Source organism: Mizuhopecten yessoensis, unplaced genomic scaffold (assembly GCF_002113885.1).
Source record: "Mizuhopecten yessoensis strain PY_sf001 unplaced genomic scaffold, ASM211388v2 scaffold3459, whole genome shotgun sequence".
In the NCBI taxonomy this organism is placed as follows: domain Eukaryota; kingdom Metazoa; phylum Mollusca; class Bivalvia; order Pectinida; family Pectinidae; genus Mizuhopecten; species Mizuhopecten yessoensis.
Window position 1 is genome coordinate 1,187,449 of NW_018405055.1, and position 14,641 is coordinate 1,202,089.

Genomic DNA, 14,641 nt, shown 5'->3' on the forward strand with positions numbered 1-14,641 from the left:
GAAATCGAGTACAATTTTGCGTTTCGTATAAATAGTGACAAATATCTACCTACTCAAATTGAAAGGCACAAACAGTCAACAATACAAATGTATTCCCTTTGTAATACCTATTCTTTTCTGACTATTTTTAAGCATAAAAGTCCATTGATTTTTAAATATATATATATTTTTTATAAATTCTTTGGTTATAATCGAATGTTTTATGACATAACACAAAGACAATATAGTTCAAATAGTTATTTATCACTTACATTGGCCTTCGCGCGCAGGGCTATTTCAATTTCCACTGCGCATGCCCAGCCTCTGTGTTCCTGAAATGGCGACTCCAGCGAAAGTCAGTAAGCCTGACGCTAAAAACAATCATGAAAACGCCGACGAACAAGCAGGTGAAAGTTTTGTTCCGAAATGCATACATATTTTGTTAGTTTGAAATGCCATGAGCGTTATTTTATTATATTAATGGTGAATTTCGAAACATTTCAATGGTCCAACATGCTGGATGGACCGCCATGTGCAAACCAATCTTTTGTTTGGGAGCTCATTTGTGTTCCCTTTATTGGGCTACACTGTAAATTTGGAGTCTCAGCCTTTTGCTTATGCTGTAAATGTAACACATAATCGATATTTATATTTTTGAGGTCTTTTTTACCATCGGATAAATACAAAAATTGAAATGCAATAGGTATAAATCAACCGGTGCGGTTCTAAAATTGATGCCGAATAATGACGTCACAACTACACGTGCAACCAACTTCCGGTTTATTGCTTGGTTGAATATTGTTGGTGAGTGATGAAAAGTTATTTGTTGAACAAGACAAGAAACGAAATTGTCAAACGCAGGAAAACTCAAAAGAAATAATTCTGAAAAAATCGTAATTCTCTTGGACAATGTTAAAGAGATGTGTCCCTCATAAAAGACAGTTTCATATTGATTGTCCACTTCTAATTATCAATAATTTGTTGCTGCGCCTGATAAAGAAATATTTAGATAGGGGGAAAAATGTCTTTGATATCTCACAGCTTTGCAACTCATATTCACATTTGCTTTTTATTCTACTGTTTTATAAAAGCAGTGCATACAAACAGTAGAATTAAAAACCAGTGGAAATCAATAGTAGTATGCACAAATGACAGACAAGTGTTACAGTACTTATGTTATATATTATATGATCCAAAGTTAAAATATTACTTTCCTGACATTCGATCTTGCACCTGTATAAATGAGAGATTAGTTCCAGTAGACTTAGTATGTGCCTAATTTCAGTGGTACAGATACATGTCCATCATCCTGAAATACTAAATGTTTTATAAATGGACAGGGTTCTCCCCAGGCCATTTCGCTGATACGGCTCCGTATCAGCTTCAGGTTGAAATCCTCCCTGATACAGCTTCATTGACCCGTATCGCCTTAGACTATGAACCATGTCACCCTGTTATTTGTACCCTATTTTTACACAAGAAATTGACAATGATTAAATCACAAGGCTGACCAAAGTCCAGCAATGACCCCACTGGTCAGTTTCACGATAGGTACATTATGGCCACAGGGGGTCTGTAATTAGTAGGAAGGGGGACCAGACAACAAGTTGTCCAGATCCTTTTAACATGGTCAATAGGTGATTAATTGAAACAACAGGAAGAAGGGCCCAATACTGTTTTAATCTTGGATCAAATTTACTGACAGCAGTATGTAATACAGTTTAAGAGGAAATAAAAACACTACATTTTATTTAAACATTTTCTTTTCAGCTTTTAAATATTTCTTCTTTGAGTGATAAAACTAAGAGATACAGATATAAAGATATTAAAGAAATAAATGTCATATCTACATCAAAACTAATACACATTTCTATATATATATATATTTTTAGAATATTTAAAACAATGATATTGCTGAAAATTCATACAAAAAGAAGGAAAATTCATGCAAAAAGAGCAAGTATTTATTTCTTTGGCTTTAAAGTTGTACCTAATTAAACATAATATTAACCCCCCCCCCTAAATTTAATAAGGTTTCATTAATCTGGGGAGAACCCTGATGGAACACTAAAGTAATGTCTTTTTATGAGTATTTTAGGTTACGGGTTTTTTTTACGATGAAATGATATGTATCATATGTTTTATTAGTGTCTCGTAGGTCAGCATTTGGCTGGATATTAATTCCTGTTAATGGTTTTTATATTGTATTTGTTTTACTGTGAAATAATATGCGACATTTTAATAAAATAATTTTATTATTATCATTTATTATATAGATATGTAAGTAGTGCCAGGGTTTATCAGAGTACCCTTAAGTCTGTTTAAAAAACCCATTCCCAATTGAAAAAAAGTGTGATTTTTTTCCCAATTTTGTCCCTTTAAAATTCCCTATTTAAATTTGTAAATCTAAACAAATAAAAAGCATTTATTTAAATAAATTCCTAATGATTGATGTTGTTCTGAAAATGCAGCATATGTAGAAAGGACAAAATAATCATGTTGTCTGCGTCATAAAGACAGGCTGAAATAAAAGGTACACAATATATTTTTCAAGTATTCAAGAGTTGTTATGATTATCCAAATTTCCCCAAATGGCTATTATATCAATGATTTATTCCAATTTCATCGTAGGGTCTGTATCACAATCAAGCCCTGGTGTGATAAAAAAGTGAAATACATGTGCCAAATTTGACACCAGTTTGACGATCGATAGAATTAATACTAAGAAGATGAAAATTCAGAATAAATATATGAATATGGTGTATTCAAGGAATAACAATGCAATAAATTCCAAGGTCAGTTTAATAAGGATATATGCAAGAACACAGTCAGGACAAAGAAAACTTTATTTGTTTTGTTAAATTAACAATGATAATTCATCCAGAAATGGTTACCAAATAGTTAACAAGTGAATAAGTTTCATTATCTTCTGATGGTTGAAGCTGTTTAATGTGAACACTGGGCACTGTTCTGCTTTTTATACGCCCGTCAAATTTGACGGAAGTATAATGGTATGGGGTTGTCCGTCGGGCGTAAACTTTTGTTTGTCCGGCAATCTCCTAATGTTTTTAATCGATCTCTTTGAAACTTGGTATACATTATAATCATGATATGAAGTTGTGTCCCCCTTTTGATTCGACAATTTTTCCAAAAGTTATTGCCCTTTATTCATTTCAGTATTTGATTTTTTGTCTGGAAATCTCCTACATTTTTTAATGGATTTCTTTGAAACTTAGTAGGCTAAATCATGATATGTTGTTTTGTTTCCTTGAAAAAAATAGTGATTCAACAATTTTTGCAAAAGTTATTGCCCTTTGTTTATTTCAGTATTTGATTTTTGTCTGGCAATCTCCTCCAACATTTTCCAACGGATCTCTTTGAAACTTGATATACATTATAATCATGATATAAAGTTGTGTCTCCCTTAAAAAGGAATTTTGATTCAACGATTTTTGCAAAAGTTATTGCCCTTTGTTCATTTCGTCTTGATATTTTCTCCTACATTTTTTATAGCATTTCAGCTAACCACTCTTAGAATGATGTAGATCTTATTTCAATGTAATAAAGTATATAACACTTTATGGCATTCAACGGGCGTATATTGTTCCTCCCCGCGGTACTCTTGTTATATATTTATATAATTAAAAATGTTGTATGGTTAATTTTTTTTCTCTTCAGATAAAGAACAACAGGAGGCAATTGAGCAAATAGATGAAGTCCAGAATGAAATTGATCGTTTAAATGAACAAGCGAGTGAAGAGATACTTAAAGTTGAACAAAAATACAACAAATTAAGGCAGCCATACTTCCAGAAGAGGTCGGACTTGATCGCAAAAATTCCTAATTTCTGGGTCACTGTTGTATCCTTTTATTTTATCTTTTGAATAAAAAGAATGTTATGTTGTTTCTAAGTGAGTTATATAACTTATATTATTGAAGTTGTAAAATAGAAATATAAAGTAATTATTTATCAAAAGTTTGATTTGAATTTGAATGTTTCCTTAACTAAATGATAGTTTGTAAATCATCCTCAAGTATCAGCTCTGTTACATGAAGAGGATGAGGAGGCACTCCAATTCCTGTCTAAGGTTGAAGTTCAAGAGTTTGAAGACATCAAGTCAGGCTACAAAATCAACTTTGTAAGTAAGAACATGGTAGATTTTGAGATAATGAGAAAGGTATATGCTGTTATAATTATTGCACCCGATTACTCAAGATCTCGCAAAGAGTTGAGTCCAATCTGAATAACTATTTTTGCCTAATTTGCATTAAATGACAATTCCCTTACCATGACCAACACTGTTTGACTGAACACCATGCTATACATAAATATAGCTACTGTAGTTGCCTAACAACTAAATAGGTCTAGTTTTAGGTATTATTATTATGTCATTGTTGTAGAAATTGGAGAAAAATGTGAAAGCCAATGGTTTCGGTAAAGAAATAAGCCCATGAGCAATAAGTCAACTTACAATTAGGATTTAAAAAAATATTTCACATTAGTGAAAATGATTATTCCATCTTTGCGTATTGCAGAGTTATTTTCTCTTAGGTAGCAGGTAATGGTTGTTACGTCATTGGTTTGTGTGAGAAAATTACGCCATTTTCTCAAAAATTGATGACGTTACTCTCGCAAACAAATGACGTAACAATCAATACCTGCTCACAAGAGCAGATAACTCTGCAATACGAAAAGAAGGAATAATACAATTGACTTGTTGGTATCCTGTTTAACTTAAGAACAGTACTTGTCAATGAAAAAGATTTCAGAATGTGTTGAAGAAATTACGCTTAGTGTTCTTAAAAGTAGTCCAGAGAGGTAGAATGTATTTTTAACCTGTTCATTTGCAGTTCTTTGAAGGTAACCTGTACTTTGAGAATGAAGTCATATCGAAAGAGTTCCATCTAAATGACACTGGAGAACCCTCATCAAAATCAACACCCATCAAATGGAAAGCAGGAAAAGTAAGACTTGTTGTGCTGCTGAGCCTTTCAGAACCCCTGTCTGATTGTAAATGGTTACAGTGTTAAGTGCAAAATCAAACTTGTTTGGGTTTTCCTTTTTCTCTTTTTTGATAATTAAATAAAATGTTGGAAAATTGAGTCACGTTCCCATCAATATTTAGCTTTATTTCTGTTAATTGTTTGCTACCTGAACAAATGCACTAGGGTCCTGTCTAAATGGTTGGTCATCAAACTGTATTAAACTGGTATGTACTGGTGAAGATGGCAAGTACCAAAAGTTTAATAATTGTAGTTCGCCTGTTTGTCTTGCGTGTTGGGTTTTCCCAATATTGCTGTTGAAACACATGTGCTTTGATGGGAAGACAACACATTAATATTTTCTATTCACTATGACGAGAAATGTTAGCATTTAATTCTTTGATTTAAAGTAACTCAAGATTTAAAGAATTAAAAAAGATACATCTAATGGAGAAAAAAATCAGTTGTAGAAAGTTTAGTTACAGTTACTTTATATTTTGCATCATGATTGGCTGCTGTCATTGTATTATTTATGTCGAGATGTTAAAAGTGCAGTTAGAGTTTGGAGTGGCAGAACATGTACAAGAAATATCAAAGTCTACCTTGTTTTCATTTCTCATAAGGCTTACAGTTGATGGTTTGATCTGAAATGTTTTGAACCTTTAATATATGTATGCATACTTGATATTGTAGGATCTAACAAAGAAGTCATGTACCCCAAGTAAGGGAGGGCGTAAGAGGAATATAGAGGAGCAGGAATCCTTCTTTTGTTGGTTTACAGACCATGGGGATGCTGGTGCTGATGAGCTTGGAGAGGTGTTGAAGGATGATATCTGGCCGAACCCCCTACAATACTACTTGGTATGATAGATAACAAACATATGATAGTTTATAACCACAGAGAGGCAGGGAAAACTCTGACGCTTGGCCAAAAAAGTCTGGAGTTTTTGTTTCATTATTGGGGTTTAATTTGAAACAACCGATGGTAATAGATATTCTTTGGTTCTGTAGAATTTAGAAAGCACTTCTCGGTGAGATTGTCAATGTTAATAATACTAATGAGGGAAAAAACGTAAATTAAATTGTCAACACATGTGTTATCAAACACTGAACTTGTTTTGTTAACTTTTGTAGGCGTCAGAAATGGAAGAGGAAGGTGGAGGTAAGTTAATTAATAAGAGAGACCCTTTGTCCGAAAGGAAACTGAAAATTTGGCATGTTTTTAGGTCACCCGAGACAAAGTCTCAAGTGACCTATTGCGATCGCCTTTTGTCAGGCGTTGTTAGTCGTCCATCAAGCGTCCGTAAACAATTTACATTTTCGACTTCTTCTCCAAAACCCCTGAACCAATTTCAATGAAATTTTGCAGAAACCTTCCATTGCCAAAGGGGCCTGATCATGAGGGGCGGGGCCAAAAATGGTTGAATTAACTGAAACTTCAAAAATCTTCTCAAGATCCAGATGTGGTAAAATCAAATACTCTTCATTTATGGAAGGGTCTTAAGGTGCTTTACCAAAATTGTGAATTTCATCACCAGTGGGTCTTGCGTTTCCCCCTGGGGAGGGGGTAAACTTGACTATAGTTTATATAGGGAAATCACATTTTGGACCAGCATTTGTTTAATTAGGGCCCCGTATCAGAGATACGGGTGCCCTATGGTAATCACTCGGTCTGTCTGTCTGTCCACAAATTTTGTTCCTGGCCGATAACTTTAGTATCTATGGACCGATGTACATGAAACTTGGTCAGCATGTTCAGTTCACAAAAATATACATTGATGTAAAAAGTCAAGGTCAAAGGTCAAGGTCATTGGGTTCAAAGGTCAAGGTCAAATTTTATATCTTTTCACTGATGAACATTTTGTTATGACATATTGAAGCAATGTTGCTCAGAATTGAACAATGAGTCAATTGACCAAAGGTGAAGGTCACTGGGTCAAAGGTGAAGGTTAAATTTTGTACCTTTTCCCTGATGAACATTTTGTAATGACATCATGAAGCAATGTTGTTCAGAACTTAACACAGAGTCAACTGACCTTACGTCCAGGTCACAGGGTCCAAAGGGTCAAGGTCAAGTTTTGTATTCTTCACTGATGAACATTTTGTTATGATATTAAGAAGTAAAGTTGGTCTTAATTGAAGAATAAGTCAACTGACCAAAGATCAGGGTCACTGGGTTAATGGTCAAGGTCATTTGGGTCCAAAGGTCAAAGACAAAGTGGATCTCTGACTTTGACCCTGGCTCTTGCTGGAGGAGGTATATAAGGTGAAATAAAACAAATAAAAGCTAACAAATGAGTGTTGCACTGGTATTTACATTTCTGTTAGTCCAGCATATATGGAGGTGGAAGGAAACTAGACTCACATCATAGTACATGTAAAATGTATATTTTGCTTACTTGCGATTCTTTTTGAAGTCCAAACGTCAAGCTCAGCTAAATGGGCAGATCGCTTCTTGATGATTATGGGGGATATATTGCCACAAGACGGGGCCCTTACTGACCTGTCAGTGTTCTAGTTTCCATTTGAATTAATTCAAACTTACTTGGTTAGCATTATCGGTATTGGATAGCAGTTTGACGATATGCACAAATCGGCCCTGACTGACCCCCAGGGGCTGAGGGGTGGGGCCAATAAGGGTTGAATTGACTGAAATTTCAAAAATCTTCTTCTCAAGACCAAGATATGGTAGGATCAAATACTCTTCATAGATGGAAGGTTCTTAAGGTGCTCCATAGTACATATACTACCAAGATCTTTCACACTACTTTTGCATTACATGTAGTTCTAGTTACCTTTGTTACAAAATGATTTCTTTTTCATTTGGCAACATCGATAACATCAGTTTTTACATAAATAACTCAGGTGACCGTTAAGGCCCAAAGGGCCTCTTGTTAAAGTCTTGATATGCTTTGGAACATTTCATGCATTTCAAACAAAAGACAGAAGGATAATGGTAGGTCCCATATGTTTTATGTAGTATACGGGGGTACAAAATATTTATTTAAGCATCTGGTTCACTAAAGTATGCTTGCATTACATTTGATCTTTGTCCTAACTTGGATCATGTTGGAGATGATGATTGAACTTGCCCTCTCTGAGAAGTTTATGATTGAGGCATGTTCTCTAGTTATGTACTCAACTAGCTCTGATCCACTTTTACAGTCTTTGACTGTAGTTTAATACATTTTCACAGTATCCTCATGAACAAAAATGATATCCTCTTGAAATATTTGTCAATTATTACTTGCTTTTGTTTATAGATGATTTGGATGATGAAGAACTTGAAGAAGATTTCGACGGTGAAGAAGAGGTGTGTAAAAATTGTAACTAAATCCAAGGTGGATAACTCCAATCTTGTTCAAATATAGTATTGTTTTTTGCATAAGATGCTATGTGTCCAGCTGTTAAAATCCTTCTTGCTTGTCTTCAGCAAAATTTCAGAAAAGAAATATTAATCCATCTTTTTTATTGCTCAAAAATCAATTGCACTGGAGGGAAGGGTAGGAAGATTCAGATATCAAATAAGAGGTTCACGGTTGATTATGTTGGATTTGTTGGTGATAGGAAATAACTAAAATTTGAATTCGATGTGAGTGGCAATGATGAAACTCCATTTCCCATCATTCGCGGTTTCCACAGAAGGGCAGCACCGCTCTATGATGTTCCAATTACCTTCCTTGGATGTCTGAGCCACTCATTACACTTGCATAGATTGTGAAGTTGATAGATGTTGTTAGTAACTACAGGAGGAACTGAAATATTTAATCATAAAATCAATGCATGGTTCTAATGTCCATAGAGGAAGGATTTAAAAATAACACTTGATTCCATTTCATGTTCTGCTTCCAAGTTTTACAAAACCTAATGATAATTTGTTCATAATAAATCTTAACAAAAAATAAATAAAAAAATGTGCAAAAATAAAATAAGAAAACGCTGTAAATAATGTATTTTGCAACTGACTCATTCCAAACTTTGACTTATAATGTGAAAATGACATCAACTTTACATGGTGGACCCATCATTAATCATCTTCCTATTGTAAATGATTAATCACTATTTAAGGAAACAGTACTTGGTGTCCCTAAACTTTAATAATGTCGGATAAGTAGGATTAGAAGAATCGGATACTTATGCTTGTGACATTGGAAATATATAATTTTCAATTGGTTACTTTAAACAAAAAAATAAGATGTTGAGATCAAGTAGCAATGATGAAACTCCATTTCCCATCATTCGCGGTTTCCACAGATGGGCAGCACCGCTCAATGATGTTCCAATTACCTTCCTTGGATGTCTGAGCCACCTATCTATTTAATCTATAGACATAAAAAAAACCAATAGATCCCAGGGGATCTTGTTATTCAGTCACCCACCATTGTTCATGAGTTCGGTGTAAGTTTGTTATTTTCTTTACACTTATCTTTTGGATTAAGTAAAAACATCTTGTGTAAACTTTTGATCAAAACCACTGTGTTTGACAATGTTCGGCTTTCAAACTGAGGTTTCTTGTTTCTATAAGCATGTTTTCTTCAGTTGAAGCAAATTGAATCTCAGAATAAAATATCAAAACTGAAAACAGGAAAAATTAACGTATACAGGGGAAATCTACAAAGATATATATGTAAACTTTTCTTCAGAAACCTGTAGCCTTTGAAAATAAGCAAAAGCATTGTTAATTTCTCACCATTTACACTATGGTATTCTTTGAAAAATATGATCTTTACAACTAGATAAAATGATTATTCATTGTGTGGTAATATAGATAATTATAAGTCTCTTAAATGATAGCATATTCATGTAAATAGGCATTGATATGTAGTATTGAAATGATGAAAATAACCATAATCCATTCACTGAGGAAATTTTCACTGTAACCATGGCAGCACAGCACCGTGTAGGGGTCAGGGGTTATTTTCTACTGTTGAGGTTTTCTCATTGGTCAGGAGATGATCCCAAGACCTCTGACCTGGATTCAGTGCAACTCCCATGATAAGATTTTGGCTCTGATCTCTGCTGTAAAATTGTTATTTTCTAATAAAGAAAAAAACACAGAAGACTACCTGGCTAGATAATGTAATCAAGTATGGCTAGGGGAAAGAAATTTATATTTTTCTGCTCCCTGAAAAGATTGTAATTGTGGCCAATTTGATTCTTTTTCACATTAAAACTGATCCTGTTATGTAGCTGTCGTGGTTGTAAACCGTTTGGCACCTATGTAACTTGTATAAACACGGCCATGCATTGATCTGGATTAATACATGATTTTCTGCAGTGGTGAAAAGGTTAATGAAAAACATAGGGCATGTTTATATTACTTAATTGCGAACTACACATTCAAGTCAACAGAAACATGTATATTTAGTCATTTATTTGGTTGATATTAAAATATTATGTAAACTTGTATTCAGAAATCCTACGTGAAGCTTTTGAAAATAAGCAAATTTCTAACTTTTAACACTATTGTATTCTTTGAAAAATGTTATCTGCACAATTGATTATAAAAAGAATTTATTCATTGCATTGTTCTATAAATAAATTACAAGTCTTCTAAAATATAATGCATTCATGTATATAGGCAATGATATGTAGTATTGAAATGATGAAAATATCCATAATCCATTCACTGAGGAAATTTTCACTGTAACCATGGCAGCACAGCACCGTGTAGGGGTCAGGGGTTATTTTCTACTGTTGAGGTTTTCTCATTGGNGTGTGGCATTGTTCGGAACAATAACAACAATAATAAAATGAAAAGAAGCATTTCTAATTAACCCTACAAATATTTTATTTATCGCAAAATATGTAACACATGTTACACAAAGTGTTTTTTATTGAATTTGTACGGATAAAAGTGATTATCTACAAGCTAAAAGCACCCAGGACACAAAGTTCTATACATATAGAGTGGGAAATTGAACAAAATATACACAATGGCTTTATAATTAATTTATTTTACATTTTACAATCACTTTGATCCGGGTGAGAGTTATCTTCCTTGAAAAAAATCGGAACTTTTTGCAGAGGGGTGACATTTACACAATGACAGTTGTCTCTGTTTACATATAACAAAAATGATGGAAATAAATCAAAAATATGATATCAAAATTATCAATTTATTGTTCTTTAATGGAACCAAATTACCCTCAGTCATGTACACTTTGGACATCATTCCACAGTCCGCTAACTCACGGTATATTTATAATTACATGTCAGACCAGAGGCTATCGCATGGTATACCGTTCTCACGTGCACTCACACATGCATTTCATAGGTATCTTGATATTTTACAAAACATTATTTTCACAGAGTAAGCTAGTAGACTACATTTGTAAACACGATTTAATCGACAGAGCGAAACTCCCTCAACAGCGAAAATCGTAACGACCTCGAGCTTATGAACTCGTGTAAACACGCGATATGCACATGTGAGGTTGGTACGTCCGCATTCCATGTGTTTCCTATATGACCTTCTTGAGGTCGTCTGGTCTCATGTCACTGTCTTCCCGTGAGTCTGTTTATGTCTATGAATTGGAAAGCTTTATTCCTGAAGTACGTGTGAGTATACATTTCCCGGTAAAATCTTGATATCGGGTGTTGACATATCATCGGCACGCACGTGTACTATTGTTTACCATGGGCCTGTTCGTTTATGCGGAACAACCGGTTTGACCGTTTATAAATGTAACAATTTCGGGTGTAAATCCTGACGGACCTGCAAATGTGTATGCAGGCCTTGCAAGGCTTTCTCAAGACTCGCCTGAAAGCAGCATCAGATTACTAGGTTCGACCTTATGTAATAAACGAACAACAGTGGTCCGATCGGTTTGACCGTTTAATCGAAAACGGCCCAGCAGGTGTTACTATAATTTGCACTACGATATACGCAATACGGAAATGACGACACAGTGTACATGCACATTTCGATTAAGATAATTGAGTCCTAGCTGTACTTTTTCCGGAAGTATGTCACGAAAATGGACGCTGATGACGATGTGTCGAGCCACCTTAATTGTGAACTACAATTATTAACACTATTGTATTATTTGAAAATGTGATCTTTACAGATAGATAAAATTATTATTCATTGCATTCTATAAATAAATTACAAGTCTTCTAAATGATAACATATTCATGTAAATAGGCAATGTTATGTAGTATTGAAATGATGAAAATATCCATAATCCATTCACTGAGGAAATTTTCACTGTAACCATGGCAGCACAGCACCGTGAAGGGGTCAGGGGTTATTTTCTACTTTTGAGGTTTTCTCATTGGTCAGGAGATGATCCCAAGACCTCAGACCTGGATTCAGTGCAACTCCCATGATAAGATTTTGGCTCTGATCTCTGCTGTAAAAAAGTTATTTTCTAATACAGAAAAAAAACCCAGAAGACTACCTGGCTAGATAATGTAATCAAGTATGACTAGGGGAAAGAAATTTATATTTTTCTGCTCCCTGAAAAGATTGTAATTGTGGCCAATTTGATTCTTTTTCACATTAAAACTGATCCTGTTATATAGCTGTCGTGGTCGTAAACCGTTTGGCACCTATGCTACTTGTATAAACACGGCCATGCATTGATCTGGATTAATACATGATGTACATGTTCTGCAGTGGTGAAAAGGTTAATGAAAAACAAAGGGCATGTTTATATTACTTAATTGTGAACTACAATTATTAACACTATTGTATTATTTGAAAATGTGATCTTTACAGATAGATAAAATTATTATTCATTGCATTCTATAAATAAATTACAAGTCTTCTAAATGATAACATATTCATGTAAATAGGCAATGTTATGTAGTATTGAAATGATGAAAATATCCATAATCCATTCACTGAGGAAATTTTCACTGTAACCATGGCAGCACAGCACCGTGAAGGGGTCAGGGGTTATTTTCTACTTTTGAGGTTTTCTCATTGGTCAGGAGATGATCCCAAGACCTCAGACCTGGATTCAGTGCAACTCCCATGATAAGATTTTGGCTCTGATCTCTGCTGTAAAAAAGTTATTTTCTAATACAGAAAAAAAACCCAGAAGACTACCTGGCTAGATAATGTAATCAAGTATGACTAGGGGAAAGAAATTTATATTTTTCTGCTCCCTGAAAAGATTGTAATTGTGGCCAATTTGATTCTTTTTCACATTAAAACTGATCCTGTTATATAGCTGTCGTGGTCGTAAACCGTTTGGCACCTATGCTACTTGTATAAACACGGCCATGCATTGATCTGGATTAATACATGATGTACATGTTCTGCAGTGGTGAAAAGGTTAATGAAAAACAAAGGGCATGTTTATATTACTTAATTGTGAACTACAATTATTAACACTATTGTATTATTTGAAAATGTGATCTTTACAGATAGATAAAATTATTATTCATTGCATTCTATAAATAAATTACAAGTCTTCTAAATGATAACATATTCATGTAAATAGGCAATGTTATGTAGTATTGAAATGATGAAAATATCCATAATCCATTCACTGAGGAAATTTTCACTGTAACCATGGCAGCACAGCACCGTGTAGGGGTCAGGGGTTATTTTCTACTTTTGAGGTTTTCTCATTGGTCAGGAGATGATCCCAAGACCTCAGACCTGGATTCAGTGCATGCAACTCCCATGATAAGATTTTGGCTCTGATCTCTGCTGTAAAAAAGTTATTTTCTAATACAGAAAAAAAACCCAGAAGACTACCTGGCTAGATAATGTAATCAAGTATGGCTAGGGGAAAGAAATTTATATTTTTCTGCTCCCTGAAAAGATTGTAATTGTGGCCAATTTGATTCTTTTTCACATTAAAACTGATCCTGTTATGTAGCTGTCGTGGTTGTTAACCCTTTGACACCTACATAACTAAAGTAAACTCTGCCATACATGTATCTTGATTAATACATTTTGGTCTGCAGTGGTGAAAAGGTTAATGAAAAACAAAGGGCATGTTTATATAACTTAATTGTGAACTACACATTCAAGTCAACAGAAACCTGTATATTTAGTCATTTATTAGCTCACCTGGTCCGAAGGACCAAGGTGAGCTTATGCCATACCGTGGCGTCCATCGTCCGTCCGTCCGTACACCAACAATTTCTTTAAACGACTTCTTCTTCTTAACCACTGGTTGGAATTAAACTAAATTTGACTGGAAGCATCCCTAGGTGGTGGGGATTCAAAATTGTACAAATGGTGGGGCTGAGGGCCGGGGCCAAAAGGGGTCAATTTGCCCATATTGCTTTAAGCGACTTCTCTGAAACTGAGAAATGGATATCAACCATATTTGACTGGAAGCATCCCTAGGAGGTGGTGATTAAAAATTGTACAAATGGTGGGGCTGATTCCCCAGGGGGCTTAGCGGCAGGGCCAAAAGGGGGCAATTTGGCTATATTGCTACAAACGACTTCTTCTGTAGAACAGTGCACTGGATATCAATCATATTTGATCAAAAGCATTCCTGGGAGGCAGGGAATTAAAATTGTACAAATGGTGTGGCTGACCCCCCAGGGGGCTGAGGGGCAGGGCCAAAAAGGGTATTTGGCTATACTGCTTTAAGTGACTTCTTCTCTGGAACTAAGAAGTGGATATCAACCATATTTGACTGGAAGCATCCCTAGGTGATGGTGATTAAAAATTGTACAAATGGTGGGGCTGACTCCCCAGGGGGCT

At 34.8% G+C, this 14,641-nt stretch overlaps 1 protein-coding gene and 1 long non-coding RNA gene across 2 annotated transcripts in view; both read left to right on the forward strand.

The window, feature by feature from the left end:
* Window positions 1-278: 278 nt before the first annotated feature.
* LOC110447586 (protein SET-like) overlaps window positions 279-14,641 on the forward strand; it is an 18,783-nt gene continuing 4,420 nt past the window's right edge. Inside the window, exons 1-7 of the mRNA XM_021493376.1 lie at window positions 279-386; window positions 3,658-3,839; window positions 3,996-4,118; window positions 4,831-4,944; window positions 5,656-5,823; window positions 6,097-6,124; window positions 8,226-8,275. Of these exons, the coding sequence (XP_021349051.1) occupies window positions 293-386; window positions 3,658-3,839; window positions 3,996-4,118; window positions 4,831-4,944; window positions 5,656-5,823; window positions 6,097-6,124; window positions 8,226-8,275 (759 nt within the window). The 5' untranslated portion in view covers window positions 279-292. The remainder of the gene's footprint in view (window positions 387-3,657; window positions 3,840-3,995; window positions 4,119-4,830; window positions 4,945-5,655; window positions 5,824-6,096; window positions 6,125-8,225; window positions 8,276-14,641) is intronic.
* The window catches only part of LOC110447587, an 8,539-nt gene continuing 2,182 nt past the window's right edge, over window positions 8,285-14,641 (forward strand). Inside the window, exon 1 of the long non-coding RNA XR_002462615.1 lies at window positions 8,285-10,664. This is a non-coding gene — a long non-coding RNA (uncharacterized LOC110447587). The remainder of the gene's footprint in view (window positions 10,665-14,641) is intronic.